Below are 27,001 nucleotides of genomic sequence, written 5' to 3'. Positions count from 1 at the left end.
ATAATCCATCAGGCTAGATTGAACATTTCCCTCTAGAGAAAATCAATTTCACACAATCATTCAAGTGTGGAAAGAAAAAAAATCAAATGCTCAACAGTCATTGCACATTTCTTGAACCTCAAAACTTGATACCTTTTTTGTGATTACTGAATAGAAGAAAGTACAGCTCCACTTAAATATAAAATGCTTCTTATAAAGACAGATTCTATTCCAGGATATTATTTGACCTGAGATGCCACTTACCACTTAATAATACTTTTTATATCTTTAAATCATTTACCTTCACCAGCTTTTTCCCCTGGAGCACACAATGGAAGCACACAGGAATTCACTGGATTTTAATTCTCTACACATAAGCACACTATACATTGCTTCTCAGAGTTTTCAAGTTAAATTTTTATTATTACAATCTACATACAGAAACTCATTAAAAATGTTTTTGAAATCTGCATGTCTAATATCAAAACCTAACTCCACCACATTTATACTGGGCAAGTCTATTAACATAGCTGAGCCACATTTTCATCTGAAATAGCTCTAAGTTTCTTTTAAATCCTCTCAAAATACAGCAATCTTTCCACAAAATGTTAATGCTGTTAATCGCTGAGGAGTGGAATTATAGATGATGATTTTTTTTCTTTTTAAAAAGTACCCATTACTGGGATGCTTGGGTGGCTCAGTTGGTTAAGTGTCTACTTTCAGCTCAGGTCATGAGGCCAGGGTCCTAAGATCAAGTCCTGTTTGGTCCTATTTGATCTCTCTCCCTCTGTCTTTCTCCCTGCTCATTCTCTCTCGCAAATAAAGAAATAAAATCTTAAATAAATAAATAAATAAAGGTACCCATTACTTTACAAATGCTTTACCTTTTTTTAAAAGAAAATAAATAGATGCTAAACCCTTCTACTTAAAAGCTGAAGCTTACTCCAAGAAGACTGACATTCTATGAAAAAGTGGCATGATATAAGCAGGCAGGTAAAACGTAGCACTATAAATGGAGAATATGGACCACAGACAGACTGAAACACTAAGTAGCCTAAACAAGACACTGCAAGTTGCCCGCACAGCCAAGATGAACCAAACTCCACAAATAATGACTTAAAATTTCTCACTTAACGCTTCTTCCTTTGGGCTTCCAAGTGACAGTTTTGTTCTTACTTCTTTAATTAACCTGCCTTAGATGGTAGGCTTTGGCACCCACACTAGAATACAACTACCTAGCAGTAGCACTTTTACCAGGTGGTGGTGGTTTACTCTCCCATTCCGCATTTTCCATCATCTGCTTAGCTATCCTCTCAGCGTTACACTGCTCCCGCTTCTGCTGGATGAGCTGCTGAAGTTCTGTTTTACAAGTTGTGATCCGAATCTGGTAGGTAGATGGTAAAATTGTACTACTTAAAACCTGTATTGTTGGTTTTCTATTTTGGACATTTGTCACTTCTGGAAGCTGCAAAACAGAATTATAACTATTTATGTCATAAGCAAAGTATACTAGATGATAAAACTGTACCAATATTCTCTCTATTCATTATATCTGCTTTTTTCCTTATTAATGTACCAAGTTTTAAATCCACTTATAGTATTTTTTCAGTGAAAATCTAACTAAAAATTAACTACAAATATTACATTTCCAAACCTCTACATTACTAAGAAAAACAGAACAACCAAAAAAACCTATCATTACAGCAATAATATTAAACAAAAATCCTCATTAATTTAAGTGAAAAGAAATAGAATTTTATGAGTTGGTTCAGTTAATATTTTCATTTAAACTATGATTGGCTTAGGGAAGAGTCACCTTAAATTGCAAATTTATTTCAGATATATAAAATCATAACATTTCTCACACATGGCAAACTAGGGACTTGCAGGAGTATTTCTGCTATTTTACAGGTATGTTATATTAGAGGAAGAATAAAAACAGATTTAAAAGGTTCACTGCAAGTTAATAATTATAATCACATTTGATAATGATGTCTTCAACCCACAATTTTAGATCACTTTATCGGTGAGTACTCTAACGCAAGATCTTTTTTGATACCTTCAATAATTAGAGACTTCCCCTTGGCTATAATAAAATTAAAGATAAACCTGTTTTTAGAAAGAAACATGTCCTTAACTATAAAGAACAAACTGAGGGTTGCTGGAAGGGAGGTGGACAGGGGATAGGCTAACTGGGTAATAGGCATTAAGAAGGATACTTTTTTTGAGCACTAGGTGTTACATATAAAAGTGATCAATCACTAAATTCTAGTCCTGAAACCAGTATTACACTATATGTTAACTAAGGAGAATTTAAATAAAAATTTGAAGAAGAAAAAATAATGAAACATTTCCTCCTTAAAGGACACTCACCATACTGATTTTTCCAATATAGTACACAGCCTTTAAACAACCAAAACAGTTAGAATAGGATTGAAAAACAAAAGGAGGATTATTGCCTAGGTGGTAGTACCTGTGGAGAAGTTGACAAAGGGACACAAATGCCAGCAGAAGACTCAGAACGAGGTGGTTTCCCAGTCTGAATCACCTCCTGGTCAGTCCCTTTAGGTAGAACCTGTGGGATGTTTGGTGGTTCCAGTGACCCAAACATGCTTTTCCATTCTTCATTTACATTTGAGTCTTGTTTTACATGTTTTCTAGCTACAAAAACAGATTCAGAACAGTCAATCTAAAGGAAACTCCTGAAATCAATATGTGCTTTTATTTATTTTTTTGATGGGGGAGGGACTTCACATGCTATCTATTCTTTCTAATCTCTGATTTATTTATATTTACACATCAACTCATTAACTGTCACTTTATCTCTGGGATAAATGGAACAGATGCACTTTCAATGGCATATTTTAATAATTAGACCTAATTGCTTTCTAGTTTCGCAAGGCTAGCTCAATTTCAAATAAACACTTCTTAATCTCAAGAACCAACAATAAAAGCAACTTTTTCAAATGTCACTGACTATACTGCTAAATATGACCTATTTCTAGTATTACACAGGATACAAACAAACCAAATATGAAAATCAATTGTTATACACTTACCTCCTGAGTATAAAATAAACCTTTTTTAAAAAATCTTTCTCCAATTACAAAAAGTACATCAAATAACACAAAGTTCTTGCATTACCAAAATATAATGTGAATTGCCCCCATAACTTTGTAAACCTCACAGACTATATAGTTTAATGATATACCATTTCATTTTGCAAAAATTAAACAGTATAAATATAAAGTGTTTCACAATCTGTTTTTCTCTTAATTAAATATACTAATTGTTTATTTAACTATCCCCCTATTAATGGATACTTCAATTATTTCTTTTTTTTTTTTTTTTTTTTAAGATTTAATCCATTCACTAGACAGAAAGAGATCACAAATAGGCAGAGAGGCAGGCAGAGAGAGAGAGGAGGAAGCAGGCTCCCTGCTGAGCAGAGAGCCCGATGCGGAACTCGATCCCAGGACCCTGAGATCATGACCAGAGCCGAAGGCAGCGGCCTAACCCACTGAGCCACCCAGGAGCCCTATTTCTTTTTTTTAAACTGAGAACATTCTTATACATGTTTCTTCACATGCTTATCCGTATTTCCTCGAAGAAATTTCCAGAATTGAAAATGGTGACTCAAAGAGTAATGACACTGCTTTCTAAAAAGAGTATGTTCAATTTATAATCTAACAGTGTATGACAACGCCTATTCCCTATCCCCTTACCAACAATAGGTGTCATTCAGTCTTTGCTGATCACATGGCAGAAAATGACATCTCATTGTTTTGCATTTATTTATTTTTTCAAACATGAATTTCTATTCTTCTATCAGTTTTAAGTTCAAATCCTTCAATATTTTTCTTTTGGGGTGCTTGTGTTTTTCTTATAATCTGTATCAGTGTTTTAATTATTATCAATGTAAACCACAGGAAATTAAGTTCCAAATAATTTTACCCCAAGTTTGGCAGTTAGAGGTTTATTTAAAATATAATTCAGCTGTCCTTAAAATCTGATACTATTTTTAAAGGCATATACCTGGAAGTAACTACATCTCAGAAAGGGTTAAAGGAAGAACACACAAGATCTTAAAAACCTCATATAGTCAATGTCTATTAACATTCTTGGCACAATAGCTGACAGTTCTAAATCTTGAAACTTCAAACAATTAAGTCTTCTCTCACATCTACTCTTTTGTATTTCATTGTTAATAACAAGATTGTTCTTTTCAATTCACTGGGCATTACCTACTAAAACAAACTAGATAACTATTTCATTTTAACACAGACTATTGACCTTGGCTTGGTGTTTAAAGGATTAAAAAATAGGAATTCATCATCAATATACATCTCCATAAAGGCAATATGATCTCATTATAAGAGCAGAGCTTTTGGAGTCAAGCTTTGGTTTGAATCCTGGTCTGACACAGAGAGCCATGACTTTGACAGGTTATATAACTTTTTTTTTCTTTTAATTTGATTTATTTGTCAGAGAGAGAGCAAAAGCAGGGGGAGCAGCAGGCAGAGCAGGAAGAGGGAGACGCAGGCTCCCCATTGAACAGGGAGCCTGAAGTGGAACTCAATCCCAGGACTCTGGGATCATGACCCAAGCCAAAAGCAGACACTTAACCAACGTCCCTATATAACTCTTTAACTGTTAATTCAGTTCTCTACTTTTCCACCCTGCCAATTTTCCTGCTACATAATAGAGTCACCCATAGTACTTTGACGTATTATATTTGGAAAATATTATTTTTCATTTTACTACTACTTAGCTATAGCTAACCCTATGAAGTAAATAATAATAAGCTAAACACACACAAAAACATACTAACCTCGCTTATCATCAGGTTCCTGTTTGGTTTTAACAAGATCAACTTGTCTCCCAGTTATGCCTAATGCTGCTAAGTCAATAACACCTTTCTGACTACTATCATGGAGATGGCTCTGGTCTACTATATTGGCCTTTGCTTTGTTAGATTTCATCATGAAGTCTTTCAGTGCCAAGAGTTTGTCTTCCTCTTCCTCTGTCATTCCCTAAAAAAAAACATATGTTCTAGGTTATTTTCAAAAGCAGTAACAGGCACTGGAAGGCCTAACAATTGAATGTCAAATTTTAAATTCTACTGTAAAATTTTAAGAATTAGAATGCTAAAATAAAGCAAACAAAAAGGCAAGAGAAAAAGAAAGTACCAATACTGAACATCTCACTATTCTGATCTCCCAGAACACCCTGTATTGTGGCATTTTCTTTTTTTTTTTTAAAGATTTTATTTATTTATTTGTCAGAGAGAGAGAGAGAGAGAGTGCACAAAAGCAAGCAGGGTGGCAGGCAGAGGCAGAGAGAGAAGCAGGCTCCCTGCTGAGCAAGGAGCCCCATGCGGGACTTGATCCCAGGACCCTAAGATCATGACCTGAGCCGAAGGCAGCGGCTTAACCCACTGAGCCACTCAGGCATCCCGCATTTTCTATTTTGTATCACGATTTGTACCTTAACTTTCTTTCTAAATGGAAGCATTCAGTATAATTCATCTTTGAAATCTCCAAAGAAATTAATACAGTGCCTGCTATTTTATCTTTAATATATAACTCTGAATAAGCATTTCTGGAAAATATAATATTAAGTAAAACAAAATTTCTGGAAATACAATATTAAGTAAAAGAGAGCATACCTATCTCAACCTTGATCTTAGATGAGTTGAGAATATTAAATGAGACACTGTTTGTGAAGGGACTCTGTGATACATAAAACATTCTACACACTTCAGAAATTGATATATGTATGCAGACTAAGCAGCAAATGCAAAGCAATACACCCTAGGATAACAGTATAATTAAAGTTTGACTGCCGAAGTACAGTGAGATTCTATTACTTACTATACATGTAAACTTGGGCAAATTACCCAATTTCCCTAAACCTCTACTGATTTATCTAGAAAATAAGGATAATTATTAGCATCCTATAAGGCTATTTTGAAATTTTATTTTATTTTTTTGTCTATTTTGAAATTTCAGTAAGTTAATCTACCAAAGACACTTAAGAATACTTGAAGCTGACAGCCAATAAATATTAAATAATTAATTTAAATAATTCAATGTGAAACAAATATTCTGGTAAATGGAACAGTTCTACAATTTTTTCTTAATTTACAAACCATCTACAGGATCCTCTAGAATGATTTTATTATGCCAACAGAAAAAAAATTAATAAAATAGCAATTCCCAAGGCTTTAATCCAAATCCTATTGGAGTTTAAAATAATATTCACAACCCACAATCAAAACAGGACACAAACTCTAGAGTTAGAAAGCTAAGAAACAATAAAATAAAATTGTACTAAAGTACAATAATCATAGAGAAATCCTTGACTGAATTTTTTCCAATACTGGCCTGAAATTCTTCATTTATTTTTACTTTTCCTCCTAAAATTCGCCTAATGTAGACAATTTTACAGCTGTAGCAAGAGTTCTAGTCTTTCTGTTAGACAACATTTTAGTTCATAAAAGGGAAGTCTCCATTTTAGTCCACATAGGGGTCACCATAAGAACCATAAAAAGGACTGAAGTATTAATATATGCCATAACATGGAGCAACCTTGAAAATATTTTGCTAAGTGAAAGAAATCAGACACAAAAATGCCACATATTGTACAGTTCCATTTATAGGAAAGATCCAAAATAGGCAAATTCCTAGAAACAGAAAATAGATTTAGTGGTTGCCAGGGGCTAGAGGAAGAAGTAAATGAGGAATAATTGTTAATGGATATGGGGTTTCTTTCCAAGACGATGAAAATGTGAATTATTCTGTGTATGTATTATCTCAGTAAAAAACATTAGAAGTGCACCATGGAGGAAAAAGCTTCTTTTTAAAAATAATACAATCATCTTAGAGTTTCCAGACTCCCAAAAGACACACACCTAAATCAGAAATTGCAACCTGACATTACTAGGAGCAATCATCCTTAAACAGGAAGCATTCAGGCGAACTGTTAAGAATTAAGAGTAATTTCAAGACAAGATTAGAAGTCAGGATTTTTTTCTTTAGTATTTAATATATATACCTAAAGGACATTATAAGAAAGGAAAACTGAAGAACAAATCATTTACTAACCTAAATGCAAAAATACAGTAAGAGCAAGAAAAATTCAAACTACAGAAAAATTTCATAGAATATTTACATTACTTCTATGTTTAAAGTATTTTTATAAGAAGTCTATTCAACACATTAAAAATAGAAAACTGGAAGAGACCAACTATTAGAAATAAAATTGAATCAGTAAGCAAAACACTCGCAACAAACAAAAATCTAGGACCAGATGGCTTCACAGGTGAATTCTACCAAACATTTAAAGAACAGTTAATACCTATTCTTCTCAAACTATTCCAAAAAAATAGAAAAAGAAAGGAAAACTTCCAAATTCATTCTATGGGGATGATACAAAACCAGACAAAGACACCACAAAAAAAGAGAGCTAAAGACCAAAATTTCTGATCAACATATATAAAAATCCTCAACAAAATATTAGCAAACTGAATTCAACAATACATTTTAAAAAAATTATTCACCATGATCAAGTGAGATTTATTCAGAAGATGCAAGGATGGTTCAATATTCGCAAATCAATGTAATACATTAAATGATCATCTCAATAGATATAGAAAAAGCACGATAAAATACAACATCCATTCATGATAAAAACTATCAACAAAACGTTTTAGCAGGAACATTACCTCAACATAATAAAGACCTTATATAAAAAAACCCACAGCTAACATCACACTCAGTAGTGAAAAACTGAGAGCTTTTCCGCTAACATCAGGTACAAGATAAGGATGTCCACTCACACTACTTTTTATTCAACACAGTAATGGATGTCTGGGCTACAACAATTGGACATGAAAAAGAAATAAAAGGCATCTGAATTGGTAAGAAATAAGGAAAACTGTCACAATTTGTAGATAACATGATACTATACAGAGAAAGCCCTAAAGACTCCACCCACAACATTATCAGCACTGATAAATGAGCTAGGTAAGTTGCATGATATAAAATTAATACACAGAAATCTGTTGCATTTCTATACACCAATAACGGAGCAGCAGAAAAAGAAATTAAGAAAGTAAGTCCATTTAAAATTGGACCAAAAGGAACAAAATGCGTAGGTATAAATTTAACCAAGGAGGTGAATAACCTATACTCTTGAAAACTATACAAAACTGATGAAAGAAATTGAAGACAACACAAATGGGAAGATATTCTATGCTCATGAATTGGAAAACTTAATACTGTTAAAATGTTCATACTACTAAAAGCAATCTACAGCAATCTGTATTCAATGCAATCTTTATCACAAAACCAACATTTTTCACATAACTAGAACAAATAATATTAAAATTTGAATAGAATCATAAAAGACCTCAAACAGCTAAAGCAATCTTGAGAAAGAAGAACAAAGCTGCAAGTAACACAATCCCAGAATTTAAGATATACTACAAAGCTGCAGTAATCAGAACAGTATGATACTGCCACAAAAACACACACAGAGATCAATGAAACAAAATACAGAATCCAGAAATAAACCCATACTTATATGGTCAATTAATCTATGACAAAGAGGCAAAAATATACAATGGGAAAAGATAGTCTCTTCAATAAATGGTGCTGGGAAAACTGGACAACTAAATGCACAACAATAAGCCAGACCATTTCCCTACCCCACACACAAAAATAAACTCAAAATAAATTAAAGATCTAATTATGAGATCTGGAAAAATAAACCTCTTAGAAAACATAGGCAATAATTTCTTCGACATGGACAACAGAAACATTTTTCCAGAAATGTCTTCTCAAGAAAGGGAAACAAAAACAAATATGAACTACTGGGACTACACCAAAATAAAAAAGCTTTTGCAAAGCAAAAGAAACATCAACAAAACAAAAAGACAATCTAATGAATAGGAGAAAATATTTTTAAATGATATATCCAATAAGGAGTCAGTATCTAAAATATATAAAGAACTTGTACAACTCAAAACAAAGAAATAATCCGATTAAAAAATAGAGTACATGAACAAACATTTTTCCAAAAAAGACATACACATGGCCAACAAACACATGAAAAGATCTTTTGTCATCAGGGAAATGCAAATCAAAACCACTGAGATATCATCTCACACCAGATGGAATGGCTAAAATTAAAAAGACAAGAAATAACAAGTACTGACAAGGATGTGGAAAAAAGGGAACCCTCATGCACTGTTGATAGGAATGCAAACTGGCACAGCCCCTGTGGCAAACAGTATGGAGGTTCTTCAAAAAATTAAAACTAGAACAACCCATATGATCAGTAATTCCACTACTGTGTATTTACCCAAAGAATATAAAAACACGAATTCTAAAAGATATATGCACCCCTATGTTTATTGTAGTATTATTTACAATAGCCAAAATTTAGAAGCAGTCCAAGTGTCCAATGACAGATGAATGGATAAAGAAGATGTGGTATATATCTACAATGGGATATTACTCAGCCATTAAAAAGAATAAAATCTTGTCATTTGCAACAACATGGAGAGACATAAAGAATGTAATCCTAAGCAAAAGAGAAGTGAGTTGGGGGAAGTCAGAGCGGAAGACAAACCATGAGAGACTATGGACTCTGAGAAACAAACTGAGGGTTTTTTGGGTGGGGGGGCAGTTGGATGAGCCTGGTGGTAGGTACTATAGAGGGCACGTATTACATGGAGCACTGGGTGTGATGCATAAACAATGAATTTTGGAACATTGAAATAAATGAATAAATAAATAAATAAATAAATAAATAAAAGCTAGTCAAAGAAAGACAAGTCCCTATGATTTCCCTCATATAGAATTTAAGAAACAAAAGAAATAAACAGGAAAAAAGAGAGACAAATAAAGAACCAGACTCTTAACTACAGAGAATTGATGGAGAGGTGGGGGGTGGAAGAAATTGGAGAAATAGGTGAAGGAAATTAAGAGCACACTTATCTCGATGAGCAATGGATAATGTACAGAATTGATGAATCACTACATTGCACACCTGAAACTAAGATAACACTGTTAATTGTACTGAATTTAAAATTAAAAAAAAAAAAAAAGGCTTAAAAGGATCAAACTCATTCCAAGTAAATTAACTGTACAACACAACAATCTGACACTATGTAAAGGAATTCAGCACTCTAAAAATATAAAATTCATTATCAACAGGGAAAGAAATTGGGTGGCCGGGGATCAGGGATTATAGGAAAACCTGTATTTTATTATAGATCTTTCAATATTTTTTCAATTTTACACCTTCTGTCTACACTACCAATCCAGAAATAATAAAATTAAAAAAATCATTAAAAAATTAAAAATTTATAGAGTGCCTGCGTGGCTCAGTTGGTTAAACGGATGCCTTTAGCTCAGGTCATGATCCTGGAGTCCTGTAATCAAGCCCCGTGTCAGGATCCCCGCTCAGTGGGGAGCCTGCCTCTCCCTCTAACTTTGCCTGCTGCTCCCCCTGTTTGTGCTCTTTCTGTGTCAAATAAAAAAATTTTTTTTAAAAATTAAAAAATAAAAATAAAAATTTAAAGTATTTGTCATTTTTTAAAAGGAGTGAAATCAGAATATTCTTATCCTCCACAAATAAGTGAAACCATATGATAATTGACTCTCTCTGCTTGACTTATTTCACTCAGCATAATCTCTTCCAGTCCCGTCCATGTTGCTACAAAAGTTGGGTATTTATCCTTTTTGATGGAGGCATAATACTCCATAGTGTATATGGACCATATCTTCCTTAACCATTCGTCTGTTGAAGGGCATCTTGGTTCTTTCCACAGTTTGGTGACCGTGGCCATTGCTGCTATGAACATTGGGGTACAGATGGCTCTTCTTTTCACTACATCTGTATCCTTGGGGTAAATACCCAGTAGTGCAATGGCAGGGCCATAGGGAAGCTCTATTTTTAATTTCTTGAGGAATCTCCACACTGTTTTCCAAAGTGGCTGCACCAACTTGCATTCCCACCAACAGTGTAAGAGGGTTCCCCTTTCTCCACATCCTCTCCAACACACGTTGTTTCCTGTCTTGCTGATGGGGAGATGGAGAGGAGAAGGGAGTTGAGGGAAATTGGAAGGGGAGGTGAACCATGAGAGATATGGACTCTGAAAAACAATCTGAGGGTTTTGAAGGGGCAGGGGCAGGTTGGGGGAACCAGGTGGTGGGGATTAGGGAGGGCACGGATTGCATGGAGCACTGGGTGTGGTACAAAAACAATCAATACTATTACGCTGAAAAGAAATAAAAAATTTTAAAAAATAAAAAATAAAATGTAAAAAATATATATATTCTTATCCTGTATTAGTGTTTGATCAAATGGATACAAATAAAACAGCTCTTGTAGATGCAATTCTAAAATAGCCCCACCATGTACCACCTCCAGATGGTAAGTTCTGCTGAAAATCTGGAGTTCAGGCAGATTCTAACTTCCATATGCTCCAAAAGTGTACTTTAAAAATCTGTTACCCAGAACCCTGAGCATATTTTCCCACAGAAACAATACTAGGATGGTCTAGAAAAGCCTATTTCACCCATTGTGTTTCTGAAGTGCAGCCCTATACAAAAGAGCACTGTAAAACCCCAATTAAGAAATATTTTGAAGGAGTATTCAGAATTCCCATTTGCAGGAGCTAAAAGCATCCTTCCCTCTGTATCCCTACATTAGGAACAAGGACTCAATTCCTACCTCCAAAGTCTCCCCTGACTCCAAGCCTCTGTGAGTAATCCCAGGAAACTCAGGTAGTGCAGGGATCAAAATGAAGTGAAGGCAGATAAAAGACATGCAAGGAGCTGGAAGAGATGAACTGCACATGGACCCTTCCTAAATCCATAAAAAAAACTTAAGCAAGCCTCTCAGCCTTAGCTCCCAGTCCCTTATTTTGAAACAAGATGGCATGGTGATTGGGATACCTGGGTGGCTCAGTTAATCATCTGCCTTTGGCTCAGGTCATGATCCCAGGGTCCTGGGATGGAGTCCCATATCAAGCTCCCTGCTCAACAGGGAGTCTGTTTCTCCCTCTGTCTGCCACTCCCCCTGCTTGTGCTCTCACTCTCTCTGACAAATAAATAAATCTTAAAAAAAGAGAGAGAGAGATGGCATGGTAAAGGAGTTCAATGGGTTTAGTTCCAATCTCAACTTTGAAGCTTACTAAACTGTGTAAGCATAGACAACTTAACTATCCTCACTGAGTCAGTCTCCTTAACTATAAAATGGAGATAACACCTGTTGTTCAAGCTTGTTATGTAAGCACAGTGACAAAATATGGACAGCACCACCTACAGTGGTAGTCTCGTTGTAGGTCCTCAAAAAATGGAAGCCAGTAATAATCTGCTGTGACTTCTGAGGACCTCAAAGATTCTAGCCTGCTCTCCCACCTACTAGTAGCGCTTGTCCCTTGAAACAGAGTACTACTAACCCTTAGGAGTCCCTAAAACTGTTGTTCACAGAAACAACATAAAACTAGGGAAAACAGGGATGCCTGGGTGGCTCAGTTGGTTGGACGACTGCCTTCGGCTCAGGTCATGATCCCGGAGTCCCAGGATCGAGTCCCGCGTCGGGCTCCCAGCTCCATGGGGAGTCTGCTTCGCTCTCTGACCTTCTCCCCTCTCTGACCTTCTCCTCGCTCATGCTCTCTCTCACTGTCTCTCTCTCAAATAAATAAATAAAATCTTTTAAAAATTTAAAAAAAAAATTTAAAAAAAAAACTAGGGAAAACAAGATCCTCCTTCCCCACTCATACAAATGAGGGTGCAAATGACAGACAAATGAACACATCAAGCACTAACATTTCAGAGGAATACAAGTCAGTGTGTTTTACTGATTTCATCATGGTACCCAACAATGAGGGCTGGCTGTGAAAGCAGTGACAGTAGAAGGGTTTAGGAGGACAGCAGGAAGCAGAAAGTAAAAAAGCTATGAAAACTGCTCCTTTCCCCTCCCTCCTTTTACCCATGGCAATGGCAAAACCTACACACACAGCAAGGTGAAAAGTAAGAACTGATGGCTAGAGTGGCCCCAAGTAACTAATGACTTAAAATGAAATTTTAGTATAGAAGCTTTTAATTTAATACACAGGATTTGTAGAAGAGAGAAATACAAAGAATCACACCATCTAAGCACAAAGGAACAGCTAAACTTGGGGTGGTTTTTATTGCATGCTAAAATCTTTTTGGTAAGGATTACTTACTCAAGAGAAACAACAAGGAAATGTGATTCAATATCTAATTTTCCATAAATTACTTTCTAAAATATAAAATACATCTAATGTACAAGCCAAGGTTAAAAGAAAACCCAAATAAAAAGCTCTTTGGTAATTCAAGTCACACCAAATTAAGTCTTCTAAAATACAGGAAACAGAACCACTGGCCTGGAAGGGACACTGAGAAGTAGTTCCAGCCTCCAGGCAAACTGAGACCCAGAAGAACCAAATGGTTATTGACCAGGCTCCTATGGGATATTCAATCACCCAAACCAACACAGGAGCATGAAAAAGCACTGGATATTTAGTGACTAATACAAGAAAGGATTTATATCTTCAAATTTATCAAATTCTCTCAGGCAACTGAAACATTTTCTCATCTTCTTGTTAGGTAAGACATGACTGACAAGTATTCTCTTAACCAAAATGTCCTACAGACTTAAATATAGTCATTGAAGTTATTTTTTAATAACTTTACTCATTTACCTTCTAGCTCATGGGGCATTTATTCAGAAACTATAGTCTTTATTTCTACCATTTTCATTTCTATCTTGACTTCTTTAAGTTCTATATAACCCTTTGAAAACAGGACACGGAATCTAGACTATTTCTAAAGAGGACTTACTAATTCCAAGTATAATAAATAGATTACTTCCTAGTTCTAATAAGATTTGGTAATTGATCCAAATCATAGGCTTTCAATACATAGGAGTAACTGGTTTATTCAATCTAAGATGTATTATAAATCCGTTATTTCAGCTGTTTGCATGTAGTGAGAAAACTCTAAATTTGGACTGAAATAAATTAGAATCTCTCTGTCCTATATCTGTGCTTTGCAATGTTTCTTCTAATTGAATTTTTTTTCCTTTTTTTTTTTTTTTGGTGAAATACAGAACTGAACCAAGAATATTAATCAAATTTAAGGTTGTATGTACTCTCTCCCTTATTTGTACATGCAATAATCATGAAAGAAACTTAATAGGTCTACCATGATTCCTTAGAGCTCAAACCAATGCCTTATCAACATCCTAGTATCTCCTAGATGCCAAGGCAAATGTATATATTTGCCGGTTTATTTACTCATTTGTTATGATGCAACCTAAATAACCAAAAGTATTTTTAATAACTAAATGGATGCTTGAATGTTTTTATGAAATTTTGTGTTTAAATGTAAGATTGCAGAAAGGTAATACAACCTGTGAGAGCAATTTCTTCAGAAGCTGTGCTATGGCAGGATCCTCCGGTGGAGGGCAGTCAGGAAGACACCCATTTCGTTTCTTCTGGCGCATGTGAAGATGTCTGAACAAGCTAGTAATATCTTTAGACCTCAAAGCATAATCAAATATAGAACGACTTACTGGCTCTTTTAAAACACTGAGCAGAACAAGTTTCCTTTCAATCTATATTAGGAAAATAAAAAGAATCAGCCAAAGATAGAACATAAAGTACAGTTATTTTCATATTCAGTGAATATAACTTGTGCAAAGTTAGTATCAGTATTTCCTCAGAAAATGGGAGACATCAACATCTGCAATTTTTTCTTCAAAGAAAAAAGATTACTACTGACCTCTAAGAGCTAAAGTTTTTCTTTACATTTTTAGCATGTGAGTATACATCTGTGTCTTCCATACTGAAGAATAATAGTATACACCCAGGACAGAAAAACTTAGAAAATGACAGAGACTTCTTCTGGATGCCAAAATGTCAGATGACCTCCTAGATCAAAAAAGTACCTGTGGCCTACAGGTCTAACAGCCAGCAGGTACTGATTGAGAAAAGATGCTCAACAGTCACAGGGCTGACCAGCAGTCATCATGTTTCCCAGTAGTTTCAACCCCCTCTAAAAAAACATTACTCTCTCCACAGAGTTCATGAAATCTTTCCTTTAATTATTCCCAAGAACACCCTCCTTGTCAATGAGTATATAATAAAAAGGATAAGCATACTAACCAAAACCAAGAGCATCTTCTTTTAGACATATTTAACTATATGATAATCTGGTCAGTGGAAACCAGCATAAAAGGGTATCTTTTGTCTAATTCAAACTGTAGAAAAGCAAGACTTATGATGGATAATTAGCCTTTCAACTCCCAATCCTGGCCTTTCAAAAAATAAAGCAATGAAAAAAAGCCCCCCCAAAAATATTTATACTTATATTTATATCTCTGAGAAATATATGTATATATATATATATATATATATATATACCCTTAAGAAGAGTGATACAGATTTCTAAAAAAAAAAAAATACCTAATGTCAGATTTTTTTAATGTTAGATTTATTACAGTAAACCACCACTAAGTTATTACAAATCCATGCAATTTTTAATTCCCAGGAGTACTTTCTCCACATTATGTTATAAAAGAGCTTAATAAACAAACTTCTAAATGGAATAAGTATCCAAAAGTAATAAGAATCACTAGACCGGATTTCCAAGACAACTTACTGAACTTTAAAAGATACTGGGGTGGCTCAGTTTGTTAAGCATCTGCCTTCAGCTCAGGTCATGATCCCAGAGTCCAAGGATTGAGCCCCACATCAGGCTGCCTGATGAGCAAGGAGCCTGCTTCCCTCTCTCCCTCTGCCTATTGCTCCCCCTGCTTGTACACTCTCTCTCCCTCTGTCAAATGAGTATATAAAATCTTTAAAAAAATAATAATAAAAGTATAAAAATTATTTTTTAAATAAAATAAATAAAAAAGGCTGGATGCCCAGCTGGCTCAGGTGGAAGAGCATGTGACTCCTGATCTCAGGTTTGTGAGTTTGAACCTCATGCTGGGTGGTGAAATACTACTAAAATAAATAAACTTTCAAAAAAAATTAATTAAAAAGGCATATTTTCTAGTAATATTATCCATCTTTCATACATATATGAAATAAAGAATGATCATCCCAAAGAAAAGGATAAATCTATGGGGAAAAGGATGGAAGGCACAACCAAAGCCTCCTCATTTCCAGAGTATATCCAAAGTCACTTTCCCCAACAAGGGAAGGTACATTGGAAATATAAAAGTAGCAGAAGCTAGAAGCATGTGAATTTGCAAAAAAGAAATAGAGTTTAAGGTTAAAAAAAAAAAAAGATATTTCAGAATATTTTAACAGCCAGAATCATTTCTCGACAGTTCACTCAATTTAGATATGTTTTGATAGTCAGCTTTCTAGGAAAATAAAGGATGTAAGCACTGACAAGTTGGTTTGTATAAAGTTTGATTTATACAAACCAAAAACCTGAAGTTCATGCTATACTGGGAAGAGAGGAGGGGGGCACAAGTCATTAGATTTTAAAAAAAAAGGTTAAATCAGATTTTGAAAGATTAGATTAAAAAAAGAGAACAGAAAAAAACCCAGAACCAGTTAGTGGTCCAAAAAAACGAACATCTGTAAAAGGTTTTTTCCGATTTATTATAAATGCTGACTTGGGCTAACATCAGTTAGAGTTTTTACAATAAAAGTAGAGGCCTGTCAGTATACATTTCTATTATATTTCACTTTACTAGCACATGTTTTACAGCACTGCACCTAAGAAAATAAAGCATGCACTACTGAGTGGTATATTATGCATAACATGATGTATGACACAATAGTCTCTTGAACTTTTCTCAGCTTCAATACTGTTTGTTCCATTAACATTAACTAGCTTAAAGGAATGTGAAAACGCTGCAGCCTAATTCAAATCTTTAAAATTTTAAATAAAAATAAGACTTTCTAAACCTTTTTCTTTTTCTTTTTTTTTTAATAAAGATTTTATTTATTTATTTATTTATTTATTTATTTATTTGACAGAGAGAGAGACAGCTAGAGAAGGAACACAAGCAGGGGTAGCAGGAGAGGGAGAAGCAGGCCTCCTGCAGACAGGAGCCTGATGCAGTGCTCAATCCTAGGACCCTGGGATCATGACCTGAGCCGAAGGCAGATGCCTAATGACTGAGCCACCCAGGCGCCCCTCTAAACCTTTTTCTTTAAGGAGTACAATTTGTAGAGGACTGACTCCAAGTAGGAACAAGCATACCTGTATTATTGGTTGAGTAATATACGGGTCAAGGTAAGGCATCAGTTTGCAGTATACATCAGCTGTACTTATTTGATGAGCTACCACTGTGATAAATCCTACGGCACCATAGCGTATCCATAGATTGGGATGACACAGAAATGGGGCTAAATGGAAAAGAAAAGGTATGGATTTAAACTATGTTCATAAATAGTTTCAAAGTATTGGGATAAACAAAATTTCACTTTATAACACAACTAATAAAGGGATTATACCACAATGTTACTATCAGCTGTCCTCACATACTCAATTATCCTAAGGCATAAAACTCAACATACTAACATTATAATATCCTCTATCATAAAATATTAACAATAACAGCATAAAAGAATAAAAATAGCTGTTTATCTGACATTCTTTTTAATGAAAAGGTTTTATCAAATCTAATACATCATTCATAAATTCATTCACAAGGCATCATGAATAGAACCTAAAGGCAGAAAATATGATGCCCATTCTTAAGGAGTTTAAAATATAAGATTAGGGAAGACTGGGTGGCTCAGTCGGTTAAGCATCTGTCTTCAGCTCAGGTCATCTCAGGGTTCTGAGATCAAGCCTGGCATCAGGCTCCCTGCTCAGCAGGGAGTCTGCTTATCCCTCTGCCCCTGATCCCAGCTTGTGCTCTCTCTCTCTGCCTCACTCTGCTCTCTAATAAATAAAATCTTTAAAAAATAATAAAAATTTTAAAAGATATATATTAAAACAGAAAAGTAAATGAATGTGTTTTCACACCTTTTAACTACCTTGTTCATTACCTAAAAATCAATGACTTCAACTAATCAACGTAAGATTTAGAATAAAATTCAAACTTTTAAACCCCTGATTTACAATAAAACTTCTAAAAGAAAAAAAAATATATATATATATATATATAAAATTTATTCTGAGTATGCTAAAACATCAGCATATAGAGGATATTAATTTTCTAAGAAATTCAGGGTAATAGAGAAATAAGAACCTGTCATATGCTAAAATTACTTATATAAGGAGAAGGAGATAAAATTTCTTCAAAGTATCTGTCCAAAGTACTCCCATTTCCAATTCTTTTAATTACACATAAAGGAGGTTTTGATTACTTCATAAACATCATGCAGCCTCTGATACAACATAAAGGAGGGTTTGTAGTTTCCCTTTGACAATAGGCAAAATGAGGACTGGAAAAATACTGAAAAACCTCCAGAAAGTAGCTAAACCCAAAATGACTTGGCAGGAATTAGGCACTGTCTGAGCCTGAATTATTGGTCCCAATTCTTTACATGATCGCTATTACACAATCACACTCTTTGCCTTGCACTCATGGTATACAAAGGGTACTTCTCTGCCTCTTGCTTTTCACTGAGTCGTATTAACCTGCTCTGGTCAATGCGAAATTAGTAGATATAACACTAACAGAGGCCTTAAACGTGCTACATAGCGAGGCTTGCTGTCCCATGCTTCTGCCATCACCTACAACATAACCCAAGAAACTGCAACCCATCTAACATAGGCACCAGAATGAGACAGATGGACCACTGTCACCACAGACAATCTGGAGATACAAAGCCTACAGCAGAGCCACCCATACAGCCCACACATTCATGATGAGGACTTTACTAAAGCATTCATTGAGATATTATGGTTGACTATCATACAGCATCATTCTACAGTAAGTAGCAGATACAAAGAACCTCAAATACTCAAGAGGACTTCCTATAAAACACTGTACTTGATCTTTTCTGTATCCAATACATTCCAATTATATGGGGACAAGCATGAGGGAAGGGGAGTATGCATAATACTAAGTGGGAAGAGTGTAGTTTTTTCAAAACTGTGAAAGAAATTATGATGCCATTATCACCATTACCATTCCCTTTAACAATCACTACAATAGACTACACATAAAAACAGAACAGAGAGATGTATAGGGTTTATCGTGTTTTAAAGGTGTTTCTAAGTTACTAAAAACTTTTTTCTTTGAAATGGTTCAAAATGCCAACTATTTCTTTGAAATAGTTCATAATGCCAAAATCAAGTTCACTTGATTTTTTTTTTTTTTTTTTTTTAAGATTTCACCTATTTATTCGACAGACAGAGACCACAAGCAGGCAGAGAGGCAGGCAGAGAGAGAGGAGGAAGCAGGCTCCCCGCTGAGCAGAGAGCCCGATGCGGGGCTCGATCCCAGAACCCTGGGATCATGACCTGAGCCGAAGGCAGAGGCCTAACCACTGAGCCACCCAGGTGCCCCTCACTTGATTTTTTTTAGCAAAGCTTTGTCCCCACAAAGATAGTACCAAACTCAGTTCTAGTTCTAAGGGAGTCCCCTAATCCAAGAAATTGCATATTTATTATATATCTAAATCATTTATTTGATGCTAAAGATAAAGAGTATCCCATAAACTCACCCTATGATCAATGATAAGAAACGGAACACAGAAAAATCTGCAAAATTTGAGAAGAGGAATAAAAAACTTCTTTATGATAATTTTTGCTTAAAAACTGATAGACATCCATTTTTCAGATAAATAAAATACTAATTATAGCTACATTAAGTCTCAAAAATAGTTCCCAAGTAATTATGCAACAGAAGAAACATATTATATGAGGGGTGCCTAAGTGGCTCAGTTAAGTGTCTGCCTTCCACTCAGGTCATGATCCCAGGGTCTTGGGATAGAGCCCTACATTGGGCTCTCTGCTCAGCTCCCTGCTCTCCCTCTACCCCTTATACCCCCAACTCATGCTCACTCTCTCTCTCAAGTAAATAGTCTTTTTTTTAAAAAATGTATTGCATGAAATTAGAACATACAAGTACATATTTATATACAGAGAATATTCATTAAAATAAGGAGGATCAAAGACAAGAAAAACTTGAGCCATAAAGGTAATGTCACTTTCACAGAAGCAAAAAGAAAACACTGACGACAATACATTTTTTTCTTTATTATTATTATGGAAACACTGCTTTCTATATCTGCCCTTATACTACACGGCACTCCATAGCTTATATGAAAACTCAAAAACATTTCAGTGTAATTGAGATTCTCATCAATGATGGTGGTACCAATACTCAACAGTTTCTTAAATTTGTAATTATTTTGAATATAATCATAAAATTCAAACCAAATTAAGGTTATAAATTAAAAGAACAATTACAGATACTAGTGTGTAAAATAGGAAACCTCCATATACTTAAATTTTCCACAAATATTTTTTAAAAAGCTACATTCATGCCTTAAAAATTTTCAGAAATTTTATACACCTCTACAGCTACCACCTACTCTCTCAACAATCAAAATAAATAACTCCTTTGTGTTTCTTCTCTGAGGACTGCCTCAAGAATAACCTATAACCAAATCTAACCAATTTTGGCTTTCTATTACTTTTCCTTGGCAAAGAATTTAATAGCAAGTAAGCATTTTATCAAGGCAATTTTCTAAGATTTCATGTCCTCTCAGGTCAGAGCCAACTTAGTATCTTGCATTGAAGTGATAAGATTAAAAGTTCCACATATTCTTAATTTTAGAAGTGTCATATTTACTTGTTTGTCCTTATTCTGAATTATAAGTTGTGGGTAACAGGTTAAGTGCTATAAAGGTCAAACATTAATTCTTTTCATTGGTTAATAAAACTGTTATCAGTAGTAACTTCAACACTATGAATTTTTAAGTGGCAATCAGTGTAATAACAGATATCATAGACAATCCCGTACATTCAATTTTAACTTCTTGACTAGTGGTCAAGAGTTCAAAAAAATAAGCTGACTCTTCAGAGCAGTTAAAGACTTTATCTACATCATGTTCAAAACAAAACAAAACAAAACTATCTGTTTTCCAAGTTAAAGGCTTACCTACAGATAAAAACAAAGAGATATTCCCCAAGCTTGGCTAGAGGACCAAATGATCCTATTTGTTTGCCTGCCTGTCTTTTATTTACATGCAAGCATGCATAATCATGCACATACATGTGCACACATATAGACACATACACACAAAACAATAAAGTTGAAAATCTGACCCTATTTTGCCTAGAACTTTTACAGTGTTCTATCATTTGTTATTTCTCTTAAGATACCCTTAATTTTCTCCTTCTAATTTTGAGAAAAAGAAACTTACCAATATCACTGGCAAATTCATAGACATGGGGTTTTTGTAGCAACCCTAACTGGCACATACAAGTAAGGGCATTAAGAGCTTTAACAATAACAAATTCCTCAGCATCACTAAGACCTTGCTGCAGCAGGGGTTTGAGAATTGAGGAGCTTTGCCAACCAACATATGCAGCAACACCTGAAAGAGAAGCAACATCACATGATTATTCTATACCAGAAAGTACAAATGCCATTAAGTTAAGCAATTAAATTAATCAAAACCCAAATATATTGAGCAAAAATCCAGGATAGGATATCGTACTTCCTATGTAATAATGAAATAATGAAATATTTCATTTCATTTTCTTTTCTTTTTTTTTTTTTTTTAAGATTTTATTTATTTATTTGACAGAGAGAGAGATCACGAGTAGGCAGAGAGGCAGGCAGAGAGAGAGAGAGGAGGAAGCAGGCTCCCTGCTGAGCAGAGAGCCCGATGCGGGACTCGATCCCAGGACCCTGAGACCATGACCTGAGTCGAAGGCAGTGGCTTAACCCACTGAGCCACCCAGGCGCCCTCATTTCATTTTCATAATGAAAAAGATCCACATCAAAGCAAATCACCAAGAAATTCTGTAATACCAAGGGGAAAAAAAAGATCTTAGGAACCTAGAGAAAGAAAAATACTCCCCTAAAAAGGAAAGAGGAACAATGAAAACAATCTTCACAAGATGATCTTTAGCAACAATGGACGCTAGAACACAACACAGCAAGACCTCCAAAGTTATTAAATAATTTTTATACTTAAACTGTCAATAAAATAAGAGAACATAAATAAGTCATTTTGCAACATACAAAGACTACCTGGGTTAACTTCACATGCAACCCTACGTAAGAAAGTTTCTTGAGGATGTTCTTCAGCAAAATAAAGAAAATGCAGAATATAACAAAAAAATATATAGATATAGATATACACACACACACATTCATATAAGTATATATCCATATCCACATACATATACATATATATATACACATATATATGTATATATATATATAATCTCCATCCCAAAAATTCAAGGGGATAAACTGATAATAGCTAGCAAAGATTCAGAAATCAATCAGCCAAATTAGAACAAAAGCCAGTAACTTTCAAAAATGTTATCAAAAAGAAAAATAGAAATGGGGCGCCTGGGTGGCTCAGTGGGTTGGGCCTCTGCCTTCAGCACAGGTCATGATCTCGGGGTCCTGGGATTGAGCCCCACATCGGGCTCTCTGGCTCAGCGGGGAGCCTGCTTCCCCCTCTCTCTCTACCTGCCTCTCTGCCTACTTTTGATCTCTGTCTGTCAAATAAATTTAAAAAAAAAGAAAAAAAAATTTTTTTAAAAAGAAAAATAGAATAGATTACAAGCAATAGGTAAAACTGGTAAGAAAGAAACTTGATATTATAAACAAGGTAAAGAAGATTTATTACTTTCTTCTGAAAGGAAAACAAAGGAATCTGAAACCCCAGAAAAAAAAAAACAAAAAATTGTTCAAGAAAGTCATGGTATAAATAAAAAATAAATTAAAATACAAAATGCCCTTAATCATCTGCAGAAGACAGAAAGAATCCACTGATGACACCATAAACATTTCCATCAAATAATAAAGGAGTCATGGCATTAGAACTGTGGGAAAGCAAATACAGTACACTACCATGGTTCTGAAGTCAATAAAATTTACACATTTATAATAATGTAAAATTTTGCTTTGAAATTTCAGAATCAGTCTATAAAAGCATAGGATTTTATTATGACTACTGAACAAAAGGTAAATAGTATTAACTATGCAATGCATTTGTTAGTTGAACTGTAAGTTAATAATTGGCTGGAATAACCAACCAACACAAAGAAAAGGAGAAACAAAAAGAGGGGCACTCATCTTCTTGTAGTCCAAATATTGAGATGTGGCAATACACACCTGAACCTATCAAACTAAAAACAAAATCCAAAGTAGTTATTTCTGGAAAATGAAACTACTGCTTTTTATAATTACTTTATAGATTTTGAATAATTTATTAAACCATATTTCTCCTATAACTGAAAAGTAATTATAGAAATTTTTTTCTTTAATAAAAGGAAAATGCTACCTAAATCTCCAGTGGATTATATTTAGGAACTTTACAAAGTGAAACATACAGTGAGCCAAAATTGCTCAAAATATTTTGGAAAATAAGACTGACATCTGGGGAACTCAACCTACCAGATACTAAAGTTACTTATTCATCTAGAATAATTATGATACAATAAATATGTATAATAATAGAGAATGATATTATATGAGTACAGAAATGAGAAATCAACAGACATTGAGAAAACTAAAACTGAAAGACATAGCATGCAACACATAATAACATAAGCTTCATCAATCAATAGGAAAGAAATGCAATGTTTAATAGTGTCAGGAAAGCTGACTATTTTTCTGAGGAAAATCAGATTTCACCTTATAACACCAACCAAAATAAAGATCAATTAAAGAGTTAAGTGTAAAAAATAAAGCACTATAGGGGCGCCTGGGTGGCTCAGTGGTTAAAGCCTCTGCCTTCAGCTCAGGTCATGATCTCAGGGTCCTGGGATGGAGCCCTGCATCGGGCTCTCTGCTCAGTGAGGAGCCTGCTTCCCTTCCTCTCTCTCTGCCTGCTTGTGATCTCTGTCAAATAAATAAATAAAATCTTAAAGGAAAAAGCAGCATTATAAAAAAAATACATAGTCAACAGATTATTAACCTAAGTTACTTGAGAAAAGTATTTGTCAATGATTAAAAATTAATGTTTTTAATATACATTTATAAGTTTCAAAAACACAAGACAAAATAATAAATTAAAAATTCACAGAATCAGAAGTACAAATGAGGGTGTCTGGGTGGCTCAGTTGGTTAAGCGACTGTTTTCAGCTCAGGTCATGATCTGGAGTCCCGGGATCAAGTCCTGCATCGGGCTCCCTGCTCGACGGGGAGTCTGCTTTTCTCCCTCTGACCTTCCCCCTCCTGTGCTCACTCTCTCTCATTCTCTCTCCCTCAAATAAAAAAAAATTTTTTAAAAAGTACAAATGAGTTATCAACATGAGAAAAGTTTTTCACCTCCACAAATAAGCTGAGAAATATACATCAAAACGAGTTATCATTCTACGATACAAACAGGTAAAGATTATTTGAAGCCTATTCCATGGTGAAGGGTATGCAGTATGATCAAACAATGCTGATCAGAATGGAAAATGATAGAATATTTTTTAAAAAGCTTCTAAAATGTATCAGGAGTTTTAAGAATACTTTCATATTCTTTAACCCAATAATTAAAATTTCAGACTTTTATTCTGAGAAAACAATCAGAAGCAAATATTTATATAAAATATTATCTCTATATGAAAAGGAAAAAATGGAAAATAATTTAAATATCCAAAAGTCATAAATTTTGGTAAAACCATATAATGGAATATCTTAACCTATTAAATCATGGTTTTAAAAAAATTTGTTTGAGATTTTATGTGACAGACAGAAGGAGAGCACAAGTAGGGGGAGCAGCAGGCAGAGAGAGAGGGAGAAGCAGGCTCCCTGCTGAGCAAGGACCCTGAGATCATGACCTGAGCCAAAGGTAGACACTTATCCAACTAAGCCACCAGGCACCCTGGTTTCAAAAAAATTTTAATGACATGAGAAAATGCTTAGGACATATGTTACCAGAAAAAGAATTAAAAAATGAAATAAGATTAAAAAGTAATAAAACACATACATAATACTTATGTGCCCAGCACTATTACATATGTTAATTCATTTTATCTTCACAACACAACAGATAGGTACTATTATTTTATTAAAGATTTTATTTATTTGTGAGAGAAAGAGCACACATGCACACATAAATGGGGGAGGGGGAAGCTCCCTACTGAGCAAGGAGCAAAGAAGGGCTCCATCCCAGGACTGGGGATCATGACCCAAGCCAAAGGCAGACATTTAACTGACTGAACCACCCAGGAGCCCCCAGATGGATACCAGTATTATTCCCATTTTACAAATACAGAAACTAAGGAAAAAAGAGATTAAATGATTTCCCCAAGAACCACAACTAGTAAATGACAAAACCAGAACATGAACCCAATAGTCTGCCTCCAGAGTGCCTACTCTTACCAGGTACACAAGAGTGCCTCAAAACATATATGACAAGGTGGCAAAAAGGGATGGAAGGAGGAGAGAGTGACCTACAGAGGTGATTTATTTTCTTCTTGGTTTATTTTCCAAACTTTCTGCAGCAAGCAAGCATTACTTTTATAAACAAAATAAAAACAAAATTATCTTAAAATTTAAAAATAACATAAAGACATGATTCAAAATACACATGAATTGATCAACAGATGGTGGAAGTGCTAAGCACCACCTTTTCCAGACAAAAGAAATAAAAATAAGATTTGAAAGAAGAAAGCAAGCTTTGTGCAGTGGCAGTATCGTAGCCAATGAGGTTTATCCGAGGCACGATTATTGCTAATTGAAAGAAGAAAGCAAGAAAGACAAAAAATGTGAGGAGCAAAGTAAAATTAAGAATAGAGTTAGGGGCGCCTGGGTGGCTCAGTGAGTTAAACCGCTGCCTTCGGCTCAGGTCATGATCTCAGGGTCCTGGGATTGAGTTCTGCATCGGGCTCTCTGCTCAGCAGGGAGCCTGCTTCCTCCTCTCTCTCTCTGCCTGCCTCTCTGTCTACTTGTGATCTCTCCCTGTCAAATAAATAAATAAAATCTTTAAAAAAAAAAAAAAAAGAATAGAGTTAGAGGAGGACGCCTGGGTGGCTCAGTGGGTTAAAGCCTCTGCCTTCAGCTCAGGTCATGATCTCAGGGTCCTGGGATTGAGCCCTGCATCAAACTCTCTGCTCGGCAGGGAACTTGCTTCCTCCTCTCTCTCTGCCTGCCTCTCTGCCTACTTATGATCTCTCTCTGTCAAATAAATGAATAAAATCTTTAAAAGAAAAAAAAAGAATAGAGTTAGAGGACTCTGAGATGGAAGACTGAGATGAAGCAATAAACTAATACAAACAGTGGAAAAAACCATCAACAAAATGAAAAGGCAACCTACTGAATGGGAAAAAAATATTTGCAAACGATATATCCAATAAGGGGTTAATATCCAAAATATAAAGAACTTATACAACTCAACACCAGAAAGACAAACAATCCAATTACAAAATGGGCAAGAGACCTGAATGTGGAGAAAAGAGAATCCTTGCACACTACTGGTGGGCATGTAAATTGATATAGCCACTATGCAAAACAGCATGTTAATACCTCAAAAATTTAAAAACAGGAATACCATATTACCCAGTAATTCCACTCTTGGGCATATACCCAAATAAATCAATTTAGGCTCTCAAGGAGATATTTGTACTCCCATTTTCAATACAGCATTATTTACATAGCCAAGATATAGAAAGGATCTAAATGTCCATATAGAGGAAAGAATGATAAAGATGTGGTACATATATACAATGGAGTATAGTCATAAAGGAGTGAAATCTCGCCATTTGCAACAAGATGAATGGACCTAGAGGGTATTATGCTAAGTTAAACAAGTCAGACAGAGAAAGACAACATTTATCATATAATTTCACTTATATACGGAATCTAAAAAAACAAA

General features: G+C 34.8%; 1 protein-coding gene across 2 annotated transcripts in view; it reads right to left on the bottom strand.

Annotated features, from left to right (window-relative positions):
* Nucleotides 1-27,001, bottom strand: part of PIK3R4 (phosphoinositide-3-kinase regulatory subunit 4) — a 79,747-nt gene that overhangs the window by 25,771 nt on the left and 26,975 nt on the right. For both annotated transcript variants that reach the window (XM_082684254.1, XM_082684255.1), the window contains exons 7-12: nucleotides 21,374-21,547; nucleotides 17,247-17,392; nucleotides 14,434-14,637; nucleotides 4,811-5,012; nucleotides 2,453-2,640; nucleotides 1,234-1,444 (exon numbers count right to left, since the gene is read on the bottom strand). In XM_082684254.1, the coding sequence (XP_082540380.1) occupies nucleotides 1,234-1,444; nucleotides 2,453-2,640; nucleotides 4,811-5,012; nucleotides 14,434-14,637; nucleotides 17,247-17,392; nucleotides 21,374-21,547 (1,125 nt within the window). The remainder of the gene's footprint in view (nucleotides 1-1,233; nucleotides 1,445-2,452; nucleotides 2,641-4,810; nucleotides 5,013-14,433; nucleotides 14,638-17,246; nucleotides 17,393-21,373; nucleotides 21,548-27,001) is intronic.

This window comes from Mustela nivalis, assembly GCF_964662115.1.
Source record: "Mustela nivalis genome assembly, chromosome: 1".
Classification (NCBI taxonomy): Eukaryota; Metazoa; Chordata; class Mammalia; order Carnivora; family Mustelidae; genus Mustela; species Mustela nivalis.
The sequence above is the reverse complement of the archived record's forward strand: the minus strand, read 5'-3'. Positions and strand labels throughout refer to the sequence as shown.